This window comes from Mastomys coucha, unplaced genomic scaffold (assembly GCF_008632895.1).
Source record: "Mastomys coucha isolate ucsf_1 unplaced genomic scaffold, UCSF_Mcou_1 pScaffold16, whole genome shotgun sequence".
Taxonomy (NCBI): Eukaryota; Metazoa; Chordata; class Mammalia; order Rodentia; family Muridae; genus Mastomys; species Mastomys coucha.
Window position 1 is genome coordinate 14,464,777 of NW_022196898.1, and position 20,116 is coordinate 14,484,892.

Below are 20,116 nucleotides of genomic sequence, written 5' to 3' on the forward strand. Positions count from 1 at the left end.
GAAGTGGAAATCTAGATGAGAAAAATCAGGGGATAAGGGAGTTATTGGCATCAATAATTGACAAGACAGTAGTTATCCTATTTATTAGGACCATTAAATTTCAGTTTGCATAGCAAGAGGAAATTTGTTGATGTGATTCTGTTGAGGCTCATCAAGTGGAAGAAATTGTCCTGAAATACATACATAGGCTGACATTACCACAGTAATCCTTAACAAATGGAGATATGATTAAAGTGAGGACAGGATGTGGAGCAGAATGAAACGTTGGAATGCTGTGCTGTAAAGATGGAGGAAGGACCAAGGAGCCAAAAATGTTGACAGCCTTTAGGACCTGGAAATTTTAAAGATTGGAATGCTGTTCTAAGTTCTCCAGAAGGAAATGCCTGGAGTTTAGGTTCCTGGCATCTAGAACTGTAAGACAGTAAATTTATACTGCAATTTGTTGCAGAATGCACAGGAAACTTAAACACTTAAGTATAATATCTTAAGGCACAGGCATAGTGTGGGAAAAGCTTCAGAATTAATCAGTATTTTTGATTTCTTCCAAATACAATACAGAATGAAGCTGAGGACAGGCTATGGCCTCTATATGCACACGGACAAGCATTCAGTAGTTTTTAGACCACAAAAAGTCAGTGGACTCAGTACTTGAGATAAGAGGCTTTCCATTTATTCACCAGTGTGTCCTGCAACTTTACTTCTTTCCAAGTCTTTTGAAGTTTCTTTCTCAGCCAGAGCTAATCACATAAAGGTGGGATCTGGAGATTTCCAGACTTAGAACATGCGTAGTACAGACACAGTTATGCAGTATTGTGTTGAGAGTATCATTCTAGAAGTGTCAAAATAGATCAAATACAAGAGAGAAAGAAAGATAGAAAGAGAGAATGAATGAGAGAAAGAAAGAAAGGGAAAGAAAGAGAGAAAAAAGAAAAAGAAAAAAAGAATAGCCCAAACCAAACAGACAAACAAAAACATCGAAACCAATGAGACCACATCATTGGTAGGATACTTTCTATTAAAAACTAAACAGTTACTAGGTAGTTAAACAGTCTAAAATACAAAATTCATGGATACTTAAATGGTAAGGTAGTCATAAATAAAGTTAAAGATAGGAGGGACAAAGTAAGAGAGGAAAATATGTGCTTACCTTAGCACTTACGTGCTTACCTTAGCAACTTTGGAATACAGAGTACAGAGAAATGGCTTCAAAATTCTAAAGAATTTTTCCAACATACTATCAAACTAGTCATCAGTCAAGGAGAAAAGAAATGCACTTTTAGATAGGGAATTTGTTTTTCAAGCATGCTTTGAAGACATTCTCAATTTTATTTTATTTAAATGAACAAATTCAACAAGAGTAAAGAAAAATTTTAAAACTCAAAGAGGAACTCCTACAGAGAATATTGACATTTTCTCATTGAGGTCCAGAAGGGAGCTGTGAGTGAGTCAATGACCTCATTGGGAACATGTACTCAAGACTCAAAAGTTGCTGTCTTCTAGCTTGCCTCTTACCTCAACATGATCCCAAAACTAAGTGAGGAAAGCTGTTGGCACCAAAGGAAACTTGAGGGAAGGGAGGATGTTTCAGAAGATGGAGATTGGAACAAGGAATTGCGTACTTCATAGACTATTCAACCTGTAACAGCACTCTTATTTTTAACATCACTGGCACTAACAAGCACTAGTATAACATGTATTCATGTATTGAGAGAGATAGATGATCATTTAAAGCAAACAGATATAAAGGAAGAAAGGAAAAGGGAAGGAGAAGAAAGGATTTTTTTAAGTTAAGAAGACAAAGGGAATGTCAAGTTATTTTTGATGTAATTTCTTTTCTTCAGCAAGACTAACTTTTTAACTCCAAGGGTTCTGTTAAATACCAAAGTAGAAGACAGTTTAGAGCATTGCAGAACCATGAAACTTGTCTTCTGTGGGAAACATTTTCAGGCATTGCAGCATATGCACAATTACTCACCTAAATGGAAAACGACCTCTTTAGTCTTTCTCATTTTCCTCTCACCCTCAACATGTTTTTCCCAAAACTTCCATGAATGAAGAATATCTCTGAATTATCAAATTTTATTTTCTATCACCCTCATAGTCACTCTTGACTCCACCTAAGCTGTTTTTTTTTTTTCCAGGAAGGAGAAGACTCGCATCCTCATGAGGACCTTCTGTACCCATAGGAGCAAAGAGCACAAAAGTTAGCAGGGCAGAGAGTCTGCCTTTGTATAACCTGCATCTCAAGGAAGCAACTAATAATGAACAAACTAATAACTCTCAAGAAGTGCTCCCCTCCTTGTGATAATACATGTAGGTGATGTGTGAGAAGAACAAGTACCAAAGAACTCAGACAGGGAGCCGGGCATCTTTCTGAAGATTGCAACCATCTCTGGAGTGACTTTTGTAGATGCCTAGCATTGAGAGCTGGGTCAGACAGCATTTCTACCTCCATAGAAGTGTGTTCAGGAAGAAGAAGAAAAGAGAAGCAAGGTAGTTTATGAGGAGGAGTCACTGTGAGGAGTGTAAGGCTTGCCTAAGCTACAATGTCTCTAAGGGCAGACTCCATCACTCATAATATATTTGTATAAGATACAAATATTACCTTTGAATCTACCATTTTACCTCTATATTTCACATGAAATTCAAGAAAGTAGAACTTAATGTCTCCACAAAAACCACAGATCCCCAAGAAAGAGCAGAAAGATCACATTGCTGCATAAAACATGAGGTAATCCACAGCCATGCAGTGTATGCTCTGCATGGTGGAAAAACTACAATTAGATAAGTTCTCCAAGCTTACCAGGGTCTCCATAAGAAATATTGATGATCCAAATGCCTATTTCTGAGTTATGATATATCTGACATGAGAGTAATCTGTATTTTTCTTAAAAATATGAAAACTGAAGGAACCTTAATTTTTTTTAATTACATAAGCTCTTATCTGCCTCAAATCCCTCTGGTATGGGATGTGAAATCACAGTTCTACTATAGACATTTTTGTGGGAACAGTCTTGTTGACTGGTAGCAGGCTTATAGCTTGAGAATTCATGCATAATTTCCTAGCTCAGCATATTGCTCATTTGTCACAATTTTAGATCACAGACAAGGATATACCATGAGCTGAATCAATGACACACAAAATATCATTTGGAAAAAAATCATTCATGTTTTCCCTTGTCAGCTATATGTCCAGTTGCTCAAACTGATGAGCAACCATAAATTTTGAGTCTAAGCAATAGAACAGAAGGAGGCAAACTAAAACAAGAACAAATGTATTGTGAACCTAAAAAGTCTAAGGCAATTGCTGAATCATTTTATTTTACCAAGGCCTTATTCAGGGACTGAATTATCTTTCTGGTTAGTTTTGCCATTTGCCACTTTTTATGACTGGTTATTGCCTTTCAACATCTTCTCTAGGACCATGGAAAATGGTTCTATTTGCAAACTCCCCAATCTAGTCTGTTTATACAGCCATAAGTCTTTAGCTTACCTCATTTCTGTCTTTTCTACTTTCCAAGACTCCTTGGAAACCTACCTATGATGCCCTATAGCATGCCATGAAAGATGGGTACATCTTTCTTCCCCATTGACTCCTGGCAGATGTGAGGTGAGCAGATTATTCACCATGATTTTCTCTTTCATCACAGACATAGAAACAGTGAAGCCAGGTAGCCATAAATTAAACCCTCAAAAATTTTGAGACCCAAACTTTTCTCCTCTTAAGCTGTTATCTCAAAGTTTTTTTCCTTGTTTGTTTTGCTTTGCTTTTTAACAGAGCCAGCACAGTGATTAGTATAACATCAAAGCATTGGATGGCCATAGTAGAGGACATCCAGTGGCATGGTAGACAATCAGGTTTGGGGAGCTGAGGAAAGAAATAAGGATTTAAAGAATAGACTCTTGGAGAGGTTTGAACTAAGGACAGTATGACAGCTCAGGTTTGATGCCACCCAGTTATAATACACACACAGTTTCTTTTTGTCAGATTAACAGTTCTGTAGTGCCACCATAGGTCATAGGATTCTGCTGTTCAACCTGATAAATATTTATTGTCATGTAAGCTGTTTCTGAACAAAGGTTTCTGGGCTCTGCTCCCAGGGACAATACATTCAAGGTTTGTGTTAGAGCTTCAGAGGTTGTGATTTTTACAGACCCTCAGGTGATGCAGTCATCTTTGGGGAAGGCAAGAGGAGCAGAACAATCATGTCTGCATTGTCATAGTGCATTCCAGAGGTATCACCATGTTGCTTTCACCTTCAAGAGTTTCCAGTGACTCTCTTACCAAGAGTCACAGATTTTTCAGTACAAGGAGACTTTATCAAAGCATCCAAAAAGACCTGGTATAAGAGATACTTTCTATTTCCATTTCAATTGATCATGAGAATCATCCTCTGGACTATTCCTATCATTATTACTTATTTTTGCATAGATATGTAGTATGAATTTATGTATACATGTGTACACATGATTCCATGTATGTGGGTACATGTGCACATATGTAAAAATGCATATGAAAACCCAAGGTTGGCACTGGGAGTCATTCTGGGTCACTTCCTACCTTATTTATTAAACAAACTTAGGATATAGGCTAGTCAAGCTAACCAGCATGTTGTGAAATTATAAAACATGGATTTATATCACACCCACTTGGCATTTAATGGATTCTGAAGATCGACACCCTGGTCTTCCTGATAGATCCACTCAACTATCACCCTGTTTTAATAGTCAAAGCCCTGAACATCTGGCTCATGATGCAGTGTTCCCATGGAAAGGGGGTTACAGAGATATGAGTATGTATCCTGTACCCAGAGCTACATCAGAGTGAAGAAGATGGCCACTGAATAAGCCATTCTATACTCAGATATATGGAAATACAAGCACAATCATGACTTCTTTTCTTACTTTTACCCTTTTTCTTTGAATTTTTTCTTTTTCATTCTATGGGCTGCCTATTCACATGCTCCATAGTTTGCTATGCTGTACAATATTTTCATTTCATAAGATTTCATTGTTGTTGGTTTTTTTTTCTCTTGTATCCTATTCTACCAGAGTCTTCATCAGAAATTTCTTCCCTGTGACTATATGTTGAAGAAAATCTAAATCCTGTAACAGAGCCAAGATGTCAGATCTTACTTTGAGGTGCTTGATCCATTTGGAGTTGTGTTTTCACAAAACTATTTTTTTATTCCATTCCCCTTTTTATTCACTGATTAACTGCACACATCTTTATTGATCAGCTGCCTTTGCCAGTTGTTATGTTGACTGGGAGTCAATGTCACTGCCTTAGGCGGTGCTCACCCCCAAATATAGAAGGAAACAAATGAGCTTTGTTACTTGAGAGTCTGGTTGGCATGGCCTTGGTGGAGACAAAATGCTTCACACATAAAAAATAAATCTAGAGGTTTCCATCTCTGACTGAAGTTGATCTTGCGCTACAGCTCTTCTTACCCAAATACCTCTGGGAGAGAGCTGGTCTCCCAAGAGTGCTGACACACCTGTGAGCACAGGTAAGAACACCACCTTTGCTCTGAGAGAAACACCTGGAGACTTCAGAACACAGGAAAAGAGGAGCAGCCTGGGACAGGATCCTTCCAGTCTTTGTCTGCACCCAGAGCTGAACCTGTGCCACAGGTCTCCATACCCAAATTCTTCCCAGAGAGAATTCATCTCCCAGGAGTACTGACACACAGGTTTGCAGGAGGGGCAAGCCACAGTCAGAGATAGCAAGACCAGAGATAACCAGATGGTGAGAAGCAAGGCCAAAAACATAAGCAACAGAAACCAAGGCTACTTGCCATTATCAGAACCCAGTACTCCCACCACAATAAGCCTTGGATACCCCAACACACCAAAAAAACAAGACTCTGTACCCCATTTTTAATTGGATTATTTGGTTTGTTAATGTCTCCTTTCTTGAATTCTTTATATATTTTGGAAATTAATCCTCTGTTAAGTGTAGAGTTCACTATTAATGATAGTCTGCTATGCTTGCAGATGGAAAATTAGCATATTATCTGAGATGCTTCATTCGGAAGCACATGGAAACAGATGCAGATACTTACAACCAAACATAATGTAGAGCTCGAGGAGTCTTGTTGAGTAGTGGGGGACAGAATTGATCAAAAGGAGGTGTCAAGTACACCATAAGAAGATGTATAGAATCAACTAATCTGGGCCCATGGGAGCTCAAAGAGACTAAGCCACCAAACTGGGCATGCAGGGGCTAGACCAAGGCCCACACATATTTGTAGCAGAAATGTAGCTTGATCTTCATGTGGGTTCCCTAACAATTGGAACAGAGTATGCCTCTGACTCTGCTGTCTGCCACTGGATTCCTTTCCCCTATTTGAATCCCCCAGTTGCTCAGTGGGGGAGGAAATGTTTAGTCCTGTTGGGACTAGATATCCCTGGGTGAGGTGGTACTCAATGGGGCTTCCTCTTTTCTGAGAAGAAGTGGAGATGGTAAAAGGAGGTTTGGGAGGAGAGTTGGAGGGGAGTTGTGATTGAGATGTATTGTCAATAAAAATATAAATTATGAAACAAAAGCAAGGGAAATAAAGGAATGAGTTTTGGTTAGGAGGGTATATCTAAAACCTTAAATGTTGTGATTCATAGAAAAATGCATATCTCTTTCTCTAGTTTCTAGCCCTAACTTGTACTTTGAACATAACTGGCATTCGTTGGCTTCTATCTGCCTATTTTTGGTCCAGCCTCAGTGGGATATCAGATAGTTTCTAGCCTATGTTCTCTGTGATCATAAGCAAGCCTAGTAACCCTTCACATAGAAACCTGCTGACCTTTCCATCTCCCCAGCTAACTTCATAAGGGTTATGTTTTTCGTACAAGAAACCACATCTAATATGCTAAAGATGGGTGAAGGAAAAAGGAAAACAACTTCTTTCCTTCATGTTGCTGTAGTTGCAGGCACAGGGTCTTCAATGAACCTCTTTGTTAAGGCTGTATTCCAGGTTGTATTTCTTGACCTGGGATGGGGTCACTAGTAAATGGATCAAAAAGAAGCAAGACTTACTGGCTACCACTATGTTACCCTCTTCTAGCCACCAAACACTTTCCACTAGTACCAGTGTCTGTATATGTCCCCATTCCACTCTACAAGCTGGTCATCTGTCTATGCCAAGTCTTATTGGAAACACACTGTGAGTTCTGCTGTGTGTACCCCAGCAGGGACTAGGGTTCATCTAACTTTCATTAGTTCATTAACACTATTGACTTACAGATGCACAAAACACAGTGGCATTGTTTGTATAGTAGCTCATAGAGACAATAGTTTGAGAGGAAGAGGTAAACAATCAGATGAATAGCCAAATACAGAAACAAATATATCTTTAAATTCTCAAGTAAATAAGAGAGACAATAAAACAAAGAATATGACTGTGGAGAAAGGTCTTGAGATAAGAAAGTCAGGCTTTTGATCTGCCTGATAGACATGGGCTATATTTGAGAAACTTACAGTGGACTGTTCAGTCTTCTACTTCTTTTTTTTTTTAATGGTAAGATATTATTTACAAAGCTTTTCCTTGTTGTACAGAAAGTAAAAATGTTGTTACAATTGCAGTGTAACTGGTAGCCAGGACAGTCAACTCATCAATCACAGCTGTCACGATACAGCAAGAGTCTTACATGAAAACCTAACAGCCTTTACAATTTTGTTGGGCTTGGTGGTGGATTACCAAGAGGCTAAACGGAGGAAGGATAAATTATACAGTGATTAAAGGGTTTATGACAGCACAGGTGTGTCCATGTTACCAAGAAATTGGCGAAGGCCTGAGGATTTGAAAGAAAACACACACAGGTCATTATTGAGAAGAGAATGGTACTTTACTTATGAACTGAGCTCCAATATATTTATCCTGGTGGAACAGCATGGAAAAACCCCCAGAAGTACAGTGGAAAAGCATCCTGTTTACGAGTTTGTTGTTTTCATGAGTTTCTTGTTTTTGTGAGTTCCTTGTTTTCCTGAGTTACTTGTGTTCCTGAGCTGGGCAGGAAATAACTCAGGGCTAACACAGTGTTCTGATGCCTTCTGTGACAAGCTAGCAGAGCAACACATCTTAAAGAGTGGGACCAGGGCCCAACAGATTTATTTGCAACAAAAAACAAAATGGGGTTAAAATTAAATAGCTGACCATTTTCATATGTGGTAGTACATGGCTATAATCTCAGCACTTGGGAAGCAGAGGCAGAAAGATCATAAGTCCAAGACTACTCTCAGCTTTATAACAAAACAATACCTCAAAAACAACTTTTTAAAATTCAAAATGCAAACAGCTTGGACATCTAATTTAGAAATCACTAAGTTCAAGCTCCAAGATGCCAGTCTCCAATCTTTCCTAAAAGGGAAAAGCTTTTCCATGGAGAAAAAGTGCTCCACTCTCAGGTGTAGCTGCAGGTGTCTACTTGTGTCTATGGCTTAGGGTAGCATATCTTTATTTACTTCTGCTCTGATACTTTGGGTGTATCTTTCTCATATTCCACAATCTGTCTGAGCTGAGAATACGTGTAATTATAAGTGATTAATTTTCTTTTATTTCACATTTTTTGTTTTTACTAGAATTAATAATCATACTTTCAAACTTTTATTTGTTTAAATGTCTACCTTGCCTCCACACTTGAACTATATGTTTTTCCTATATGGATATTTAAGTGCTAGATACTTTGCCATCTGGATTTTAAAAGTGTTTCACTGCCTTTTTCAAACACAATTTTTATTAATTATTTAAATTATTTTATATGTATTTAAATTATTTTATATTTATTATATATACTTTACAATGTATTTAGACCATAATCATCCCTTAATTCTAAGTCCTCCAAGATCTTCTCCTCACCCCCAACCCCTCTCAACTTTGCCCCTACAGGTATAGAAGCAGGGAAGCAAACCTAGAAGAGCTGAGAATCAAAACTCCCTTCAGATTGACTTCATCAGCCTGAGTCAGACTTGAGAAAGCTGATGCCAGGGGCATTATTCTCAGTGTATTCTATCCCAGTATAATTCTTGTGTAATATAATTCCCTGTGCACAAGAAAGCACCAATAAATGAAATTCAACTCAAAGTACATGGCTCTACAGCCATGGATACTTGGACGTTTTTTTAGTACATGGGTTGAGTTACTTCCTGTTGAGAGGGCCTTAATTCTAAATCAGAAAGTTCTTGCTTCACTCCTGCATAACCTCCATGCCACCATTGTACCTCTTAGCATACCTTGTCAGCCTGCTCATGCTGTAACTCACAGGATTCTAAGCTGCATATGACTGATGATGGCGTTTCTTCTCCTGCAGTGAACATAGCATCTTCCAGGACTATAAAAGCTAGTACTTTCTTACATTCTTAGTGTCAGTTATCTCTCCTCCAAACCCCTTGCATGATGCTTTTATTGCTCTTCCCACTCACACCCAGTTATTTGCTTTCCCTTCATAACACCCATATTCTGTGATACTCCCTTCATTGCATCATATTGTCTTTCATCCTTTGTCTTTGCTTTTGACCAAAGATGTTTTGATTCTTCATCGTGCACATGATACTTGATTTTGACATTTCCTCTGGAAGTTCTTTATGTTTACTCTCAGACTCAAGGAAATTGAAGTTATTGTACCACACACTTTGTTCCCTCCAAAATTGCTGTTTTCTTCCTTTTTTAAAGGAATACTGTAAGTTGAATATAGTATTATCTTATTTGCCAAATATTTTATTATCTGTTTCCTTTTAATCCCTATTTAATCTGAATGTTAGCTTCAATATTTTTCCATTGAGGATTTTATCATTTTAATTCCCATAGTTCTCATTGTTGCTCTCTGTGTGTTCTCTTAAAAACACATTTGATTTCTTTCTCTTTTCCTCCTATTGCAGAAGTATTTTAGAACTTTCTTCTCTTTACATATGCCCCTATTTCTTCCACACTCTTTTAAAAAAATTTCCCCTAATTTATATTTTATTCACATTACATTCCAACTATAGCCCCTCCCACCTCTTTTCCAATCACATCATTATAAATTCTTTCCTCCATCACCCCTTCCCCTTCTCGTCAGAGATGGAAAAGCCCCCCTGGGTACCACCCCAACCTGGGACAACTAGTCCCAGCTTGGATAAGTGCAAGCCTCTCCAACTAAGTCCCAGCCAGTCAGTCCAGGCTGGGAAATGGTATTCAATGGTGGACAACAAAGTCAGAGACAGCCCTTCTATTGTTTGAGAACCAAATGAACACAACGCTGCACATCTGCTATAAATGTGTGTGTGCGTGGGGGGGGGGCTAGCTTTAGCTCCTGCCATGCACTTTGCTTGGTGGAGCAGGCGCTGTGAGCCCCCTTGGTCCCAGGTTATTTGGCTGTGTAGGACTTCTTGTGGTGTCCTGACACCTCCAGCTTGATTGTGACCCTCCTACAGCTGAGGGCCGATTATGTCAGACCCTGGCTTGCCACATATAGCCATGCCTCTCTGCCCACCTCCTGCTAATAGCCACACTCTATAAATTCCTGTTATGCCGGAAGTCCTGCCTCCAAAGACTGAAGATGAAGCAGCTGATTTGGCCAAGTTGCTTGGGGGAGGGATTTTGATTTATCTACCTGTTTGCTTGTAACAAAGAGAATTCAATTAATGATGGTGGACTGAAAGCACACAATGTGTCAGTCTAATTTTTCAAACCCCTTCCTGCATTACCCTTAATTTTTCAGGCCCTGACTCCCATTCCAGATGACCCATTCGTACTTGTGGCTGCAGGCAGCTATACTTTATCAATTCTATCCTTCAATACTCTTGTGGAAATGAGACTTCTGGAGCTCCACCTGATGTTTGGAGGTGCGTCTCTGCATGTTTCCATGAGCTGCTGGATGAACCACCTCAGGTGACAGCTATGCTAAGTTTCTGTCAACAAGCATAGCAGAACACTATAATAGTGTCAGGGGTTGGTCCCTGCCATTGGATAAGTCTCATTTTGGGCCAGTTATTTGTTCCCTGATCTCAGTCTCTGATCCATTTTTATCCCTGCACATCCTGTATGCAGGACAAATTTTGGGTTGAAGGTTTTGTGGGTGGGTTGATGTCTCTTTTCTTCCACTGGAAGTCCTGCCTGATTACAGTAGATGGCCACTTCATTCTCTATATCTCCTGCTGGTACGAATCTCAAGATCAACCCCATAGACTCCCCATACCCAATCCTATCCCAGATCTTCAAATAATCTCAGAGATGCTCCCCACCAATTTCTATTCTCACTCCAAGCCCTCTCCCACTCCCTTCCTCACACACCTGATTACCATCCCTATACATGTCCTCATCCTCTTTCCCACCCAGTTCCACTGTACTACAGGGACACTTGATCAACTATAACAGTTTTATTTGTAATAGGCAGAAACTAGAAACAAGGTATATGATCTTCAAATGAAGAATGGATAAAGAAAATATGGTACATCTACACACTGGAACACTACCCAGGTATTAAAAATAAAGATATGAAATTTGCAGGCAAATGGATAAAACTTGAGAATATCATTTTGAGTTATGTGGTGGACCCAGAGAGACATGTATAGTTAAGTACTCACTAATAAGAAGACACCCACCATAACATGGTTAACCATTGCTACAATCCACAAACCCAAAGAAACTGGGGACTAAGGGGGCCCAAGGGAGAAAGTGTGACTCTCACTCAGAGTGGGAAACAAAATACTCTCACGCCTTCTTTATATGCCTTTTTAAAAAATTAGAATTCTACTTAAATACTTGTTAATTTTCTCTAGTGTATATGTATTAAGGAGTAGGCGACTGCTATAGTTTGAATGTTTACCCAGAGGGCATATATTGTACAATCTATAAGGTAAGAATATTAAGAGGGGACTTTAAGAGGTGATTAGGTCACAAGGGCTCTGACCTCATGAATGGATTGTTGCCATGGGAGTGGATTAGTGGGCACAGGAGGAGGCTCCCAGGGAAGGATGAGTGTGGCCTTCCTCTTCTCACTATTGAGCATGCTCTCTGTGGTCCCACTTTCTACCATGATACAAAGAATTAAGAAGGTCCTATCAAGATGAAGACCTTTGATCTCAGACTCCTTAACCTCCAGAACAGTAATGATGAGTCTCTAGTCTACAGAGTGTCCAGTGGTCTGTAGTCAGTATTGTGCTACACCATCAAAAAATGGTTGAACACAGTAATCAAAAGCTTCTGGGAACACTGAGAATGTGAGTAGACCTTGTTAGCTCTGAGCTTGCAGTAAGGTGATCTTGCTGGGAATTTTAATGGAAATCTTTCTTCTTAATAGTCTAGAGTCCTCAGTGAATTTCTTCCTCTTTCTCTGGAGGATGAAATTGTTGTAAAGTATTCTGGGAAGTCTAAGCATCCACTGCACTGACTTTATATCCTCTCCATTCACTGCATTGACTATATACTCCCCCACCTCAAAGCCCGGTATTTCTACAGAATAAAGTAATGGTCTCTTGTGAATATTTGGTGCAGCCATAAGTGTGACAATAGCTGTTCAGTCAGGATACATGAGGAGGAACCTCTTTAACAATCTGGACCATGTTTTCTCATGTTTATCTTCTTCCTTGGTAAATGGTGAGTATAAGTGTTTCTGCTTGGAAGGAAGGCTATCCTGGGACTCGGAAGCCCAGGAACCATATGGCTCTGAGGGAAGCATTTATCCCATGGAAGGGCATTCTGAGACACAGGTGATCTGGAAACTTATAGCTCTGAAGCAGAACAGTGTCTCATTGGTAGGGCATCCTGAGACACAGGTGATCAGGAAACTTGTAGCTCTGAAGCAGGACAGTGTCTCACTGGAAGGGTATCCTGAGACACGCGCACCCAGGAACCACATAGCTCCGAGAGGAAGGCTCCTCAACAGAGGTGTTGCAGCTCCCAGGGGAAGATATTTACAGCTGAGCTAGGGAGCTCAGAGGCCTCAGCCTTGATCTTCCTCTTTGCTTTCTCTTTTTGCTCTGCTCTGCTCAGTTCTCTGCTCTGTGTCTGCTCCTTGTCATTGCTTCTTATCTTTGCTTCTTCTAACAAGAGTGTCATACCATGCAAGAAATCTCATGAGAGATTTATTGGAAGGACCAGGATATGGAGGGGCAAATTCATGAATAGATGCCTTTTGCTTCTGGGAACAGACAGCAAGGAACTGGACCAAGGGGCAGTGCTTATATAGGATTTTTAAGGGGGAAGAGTTTCTCAGAGCAGAGATTTCCAGAGTGAGGATTGGTGGGATTTTTACTTCCTGAGCTTTAAGTCCTGGGCTCAGAGAATGGTGAGTTTTCTTGCTCAGGGATTGCGGGATTGGTAGTTTTTTTTGTTTCATTCCCTTTTCTCTGCATTTTGCTCACGGATTAAGGCTGGGAAGTTTTTCTTGCTGAGGCATCATCTCTGTGGGGCTGCTGGGGATGCAGGGATGCTGGAGAGGAGGTACTGCCACTGTGGACAGCTCCTCTAGAACAGCATCTGCTGTAGTGTTTCAAGAAAGCTGCAGACTGATTTAGGAAAGGTTGCCACTGAGGTCATCTCCTGAGGGGCAGCTCCTGCTGAGACATGCACCCCATGGACAGCTACTGCCACTCTTGTGACTGGCTGCAGGCTGAGGAAATCTTGTGGTGCCACAATTTTGACAGGAGCCTGTGAGATGTTTTACTTCAGTGGCCAGGCCATAGTCTGGGACAGGAAGTAAGGGCCGGCTGCTGCTTTGACTGCTTTTGTGGGACAGTGGCTTTTTTGGTACACTACTCATGTACTACAGTGACAGCATTTTATTAGTCTTTAGGGCATGTAGCATGAATCAGATTGCTTCATGCTTCCAGTGGTCAGCTCCGGACTCTCCTGTTGTATCTTCACTGTTTCCTAGCCTTCAGGATTTAGTGATTATTTTCTGTTTTGTGTCTTTCCACATTCTGTAGCTTTCCCTCTTTTTGAAAAGCCTCTTTGCTGGTATTCAGTGAGACTGCAGAGGGAATGAATCTCCAAGCTCTACTTGCATGCTACTAGCAAAATATGGATGTAGCAATGAAGTGATTATGATTTAAAGTGACTATGTTCTACCTTATGAAGAATAGGTTGGGGAGGAGTAAGATTGAGATAGGGCTTCTTGATCTAATTTGTGCCAGATAACAGGATGGTGTCAAGCACAGAAGCAAGGATCAAGAAACTTCTATAGGTACAAACATAGGACTGCTGATAAGCTGAATGCAAGGAGTGAGGGGGAGGAACACAGCCTGTAGTTGTTGCTCAAGGAAAGGAATACATGATGGTCCTACTTATGACCACATGGTGGTGGTATTTACCGCAATGCAAAATGGCACTTCTTGCCAATGACACAGAAAACTAAAAGAAAAAAAAAGTCACATTGGAAAAACTTAACCATTTCAATTATAAAACTGAATTATAAACCTTTTATAAGTCTAGGCTCCAAAAACTATTGAACAGTTAAAAGTAGTTTTAAGGTGGTGTAAGTTTTAAGGTCTTGTTTGCAAGACCTTTCTTTTGATGATATTAAAGAACTATAAGGACTTAAATGACGAAAGAAAGGCTCCAGTGTGGTGTTGGGATGCTGCCAAATGTCTGAGTAATTTTCTTGATTGTTCCTTTCCCAGATTAATGCAAAAGATTACAAGCAAAAGGTTTCATAGTAACTGATTCAAGTAAGCTGAAAGAAACAAGTAAGGAAAGTAGTTTTTGGTGATAAAATGTCTTTTATTTGCTGTTGCCATAATGTCTAAAAATAAAAGACTTCATTATTGCCTTAGTTACACACACACACACACACACACACACACACACACACACACACATTACAAATGCACATATATTTTGTGGATGGAGTAGAAGCTCCCATGAGGAGCTTCCATTGAGCAAGCACCAATGCTGAAAGAAACTCACTTGTTCTGGATGAAATAAGCACCAACCTTTATTACTCAGGGAAAGAAAGCTTCTACCTTTTTATAGTTGATTGTAAGAAGCATTGTAATAAAAAGCTACTCCCTTACAGCATTGTGTAGAACTCATACACTCCTTTTACCCATCCTTCATATCTATTTCTGCTCTTCACACCTCCAAATACATTCCCACATACAGCTCATCCTCATTCTCATCAATGACATGACTTTTGACTTCACAGGAGAAATTATACATGGAAAGCTGCTTTTCTCTCTGCATAGGAATGGGACACATTCTATCTTCCTTTTCATCCATTACTCTTGACAAAATATTGTACTCAAGCTTGGTCCGTCTGCTATGGCTAGGCCCCATCCACCCTAGGGTACTTATGGAAATTGTTGTACCATTCTCTTTACCTCTCCTCTAGGGTCAGTTTTCTCTGTCTATGGAGTCTTTCCTACAGGCAACATACATGTCTGATCCCCTCCTTCAAGTCCAGTCCTCATCTGTCCTCTAGTGCCCTGGCCCCTCCCCTACTCCTTGCCACCCTGGATGTTCATTTTAGCTCCTGTTTACTTGCTCTTAACACTCTCCCAGCTTCAAGCAGAGCTTGTCTCTTCTTCCACTCATATTTACAGTGTTCCATAGTCAGTAACATAAGTGGTGACATCCCCCTAATTCAGGTCTCTCCATCAACTCTAGGATCACATACCCAACAGCCTGACTATCATCTCTACTGGGTGGCTATTCATCATCTCTGATTCAACAAGCCACTAATCATGTTCCTGCTTACCAGTTTCCACAATCTCCCTGAAGTCAAATATCTGGCAATGTGGAAACTCAGTCTTTCCCTTTCCCAGACTTGAGCAAATAAAAACTTTCACATTCATATTCCATTCCAGGATGGGTTTTTTTCACTAGGCATTAGGTGTAAAAACATCTAAGGAACATACAAATTGGTATTGTGCTCACCAATTTGATTCTTTTGGGATTTCCACTCATTGTCTTCAGTGCAGAATTTCAGTACTCTGAGAATTAGCAAATATAGAAATTTATAAAGTACTCAATGACAACTTTATTGCATTAATCTAGTCCATTAAATAAATTGTTAATCCAGACTTTTAATTAAAAGACTTAATTAGAATTGTCACCAGAGGGGTTGCTTCCAGGTTATGGTCCAGTATTGACTTGGTTACTGTGACCCCCTCAACGAATCTTTTCTTTGTGACACAGACATTGGGTCTACTTTAGCACTCTCAGTGGTTAGTTCTCAGAAGCATCCTTCTAGTGAAAGTAAGGTTTAACAAGGGTCCTTCTTGAACCCATTTTGTCTGCTTTACTTGGCTTTTTCACTTGGGCTCCTGTACTCATTTCAAGTGTATAGGTCTGGAGAAGACACTAGTTCAGTAGCTTACATACATACACACACACACACACAGAGAGAGAGAGAGAGAGAGAGAGAGAGAGAGAGAGAGAGAGAGAGAGAGAGAGAGAGAAAGAGAGAGGAGAAAGAGGAAGAAATCTATATAGTAATGACATATTTGTTCCCACAAAACTTTGGGTAAATTAACGAAGCAATAATGCTACAAGGCAGTGCTCATAGTATAGGAAACACTACATATTACCAAATAAAAAAACTCAACATACTTGTCAACTCAAAATTTTTTATTTGTTTGGAAATTGCCTTATTTGTGGTTACTACTGCTATAATGAAAGACTATGACCTTTTGCATCAAGTTTGTGAGGAAAGGGTTTATTTGACTTATGCTTCCATATACATAGTCCATAACTAAATGAAATCAAAACATTAACTCTAACAGGAATGTAGAGGCAGGAGCTGATGCAGAGACTATGGAGGCATGCTGCTTACTGGCTTGCTTTCCATGGCTTGATCAGCCTGCTTTCTCATAGATTCCAGGACCACTAACCCATGGTGGCCCTACCCATATCAATCATGAACTTTAGAAAATGTTCAAAGGTCTTGTTCACAGCCCAGTCTTATGGAGGCATTTTTCAACTGGGGTCTTTCCTCTCAGATGATTCTAGCTTGTGCCAAGCTGGCATAAAATTAGCTAGCACAGAATCATTCTTTACATGCTTTTATTTCTATGGAGTTTCCCCAATCTCCAAGCTTTATACTTTTGTCTTTAATGTTTATTCCTATGTATCTACTGCATAGTGGCCATTAATTTATTTACTCCAAAGTCAAAATTCTGGGATCATTGTGCCCATAACTAATTATGATTAACAGCTATAATGGAGTTTACATAGCCAGAGGAATAGTTCTATGCAGTCAGGGCTTGGTTGTTGGAAATTTTTTGAATATAAGAAAGGATCATCTTCAACATGGGAACTTATTCACAAGTTTTTATGCCAAGTAACTGCAGTTTCTCAATCCTAGGTCATATGTGATTTTTATGGAATATTATAACCAGACTGTTCTAGCAACTCTAATCATGTCACTAAATTAATGACGTGAGTGGAATAAAATGTGAATTATATTGGTAGAGTCTGTGTACTGTCATTTTTCTCTTAGCATCTGTTGTACTTGCAGGAATGCTGCAGCATTGTTACCTTGAATTTGAAAGGTTGCTTTTATGCTTCAGCAAATGTCAGTTCCCTGACCTTGACACTAAATCTATCTCTATAGCTTTTGTCATTGTCAATAAATGGTTATGATTATCCTGTTTTGTTTCCATCTGAATTGGAAGGAAAATAAGCCTCTGGATAAGCATGCATTTAAGTTATGTGCTTTTATCCCCTTGTTTTTTCAATACAGGGTTTCTCTGTGTAGGCCTGACTGTCCTGGAACTCATTCTATAAACCAGTCTGTCCTCAAACTCAGAATTCTGTCTGCCTCTGTCTCCCAAGTGCTTGGATTAAAGACATGCACCACCACTGCCTGGCTGAGTTACATGCTTGTTCTGTAAAACCACGTGATCATTTCATTAGATTCTGAGAAAACGTTTGACTAACTCCAACACCTCCTCATGATAAAAGTCTTGGAAAGATCAGAAATTAAAAGCTCATACCTAAACACAGTAAAAGCAATATACAGCAAACCAGTAGCCAACATCAAACTAAATGGAGAAACTTGAAGCAATCCCACTAAAATCAGGGACTAGACAAGGCTGTCCACTCTTTCACTACTTATTCAATATAGTACTCAAAGTTCTAGCCTGAGTAATTAGATACCAAAAGGAGGTCAAATGGATATAAATTGGAAAGGAAGAAGTCAAAATATCACTATTTGCAGATGATGTAATAGTATACTTAAATGACTCCAAAAATTCTGCCAGAGAACACCTAAACCTGATAAACAACTTTAGCTAAATGGTTGGATATAAGATTAACTCAAACAAATTGGTAGTCTTCCTCTACTCACAGGACATACAGGCTGAGAAAGAAATTAGAGAAGCAACACCTTTCACAATAGTCACAAATAATATAAAACACTTTAGTATGAATCTAACCAAGCAAGTGAAAGATCTACATGATGAGAACTTCAAGTCTCTGAGGAAGGAAATTGAAGAATATCTCAGAAGATGGAAAGATCTCCTATGTTCATGGATTGACAGGATTAATATAGTAAATATATAGCAATCTACAAATTCAACACAATCTCTATCAAAATTCCATCTCAATTCATCATAGAGTTTCAAAGAGCAATTTTCAAACTCATCTGGAATAACAAAAACAAAAGAAAACAAAACAACTACAAAAAAAACCAGGATAGTGAAAACTACTCACAACAATAAAAGAACTTCTGGAGGAATCAGTATCCCTGAGTTCAAGCTGTAGTACTGAGCAATCATGATAATACTGCATGGTATTGGTACAGTGATAGGCAGGTAGATCAATGGAATAGAATTGAAGACCCAGAAATGAACCCACACACCTATGGTCACTTGATCTTTGACAAAGCAGCTAAAACCATTCAGTGGAAAAAAGACAGCATTTCCAACACATGGTGCTGGTTCAACTGGAGGTTAGCTTGTAGAAGAATGCAAATTGATCCATTCTTATCTCCTTGTACAAAGCTCATGTCCAAGTGGATCAAGAATTTCCACATAATACCAGATACACTGAAACTAATAAAAAAGAAAGTAAGGAAGAGCCTTAGCACATGGGCACAGGGGTAAATTTCCTGAACAGAACACCAGTGGTTTATGCTCTAAGATCAAGAATTGACAAATGGGAACTCATAAAATTACAAAGCTTCTGTAAGGCAAAGGACACTGTTGAAAGGGCAAAATGGAAACCAACAGATTGGGAAAAGATCCTCATCAATTCTACATCCAATAGAGGGCTAATATCCAATATACAAAGAACTCAAGAAGTTAGACTCCAGAGAAACAAATAACCCTATTAAAAATGGGCCACAGAGCTAAACATAGAATTTTCAACTGAAGGATATTGAATACCCAAGAAGTAGCTAAAGAAATGTTCAACATCCTTAGTCATCAGGGAAATGCAAATCAAAACAACACTGAGATTCCACCTCACACCAGTCAGAATGGCTAGGATAAAAAACTCAGATGTCAGCACATGCTGTCAAGAATGTGGAGAAAGAGCAACAGTTCTCCATTCCTGGTGAGATTGCATGCTGATACAACCACTCTGGAAATCAGTTTGGCAGTTCCTCCAGAAATTGGACATAGTACTACCTGAGGACCTAGCTATACCACTCCTGGGCATATACTCAGGAGATCCTATATCATGTAATAAGGACACATGCTCCACTATGTTCATAGCAGCCTTATTTATAGTAGCCAGAAGCTGAAAAGAACCCAGATGTCCCTCAACAGAGGAATGGATACAGAAAATGTGGTACATCTACACAATGGAGTAGTACTCAGCTATTTAAAACAGTGAATTCATGAACTTCTTAGGTAAATGGATGGAACTAGAAAATATCCTGAGGTAACCCAGTCACAAAGAACACACATGCATTCACTGATAAGAGGATATTAATTAGCTCAGAAGCTCAAAATACCATTGGAGTTTAGCTATTTGGAGTCCCAGAACAGGGTGTAGGAGTTTCTCCAATGCCCCACCATCAACTATGCCTCAAATTTTCTACCTTTAACCTAGGAAGAATGTCAAAAGTGCTATTAAATGTGTCTCCATTGTCCTTCTCCTTTAAAAACCAGCAGAATCTGCACAGCCTCCCACAGAGTAATTCCCAGTCCAAGCTTACTGACCTGAATTCTGGCTTCTCAAAGATCTTGACTTGGTGA

General features: G+C 39.4%; 1 protein-coding gene across 1 annotated transcript in view; it reads left to right on the plus strand.

The window, feature by feature from the left end:
- Positions 1–11,921: 11,921 nt before the first annotated feature.
- The window catches only part of LOC116094308 (methyltransferase-like protein 9), a 73,949-nt gene continuing 65,754 nt past the window's right edge, over positions 11,922–20,116 (plus strand). The window contains exon 1 of the mRNA XM_031376167.1: positions 11,922–12,193. Within this exon, the coding sequence (XP_031232027.1) occupies positions 12,150–12,193 (44 nt within the window). The 5' untranslated portion in view covers positions 11,922–12,149. The remainder of the gene's footprint in view (positions 12,194–20,116) is intronic.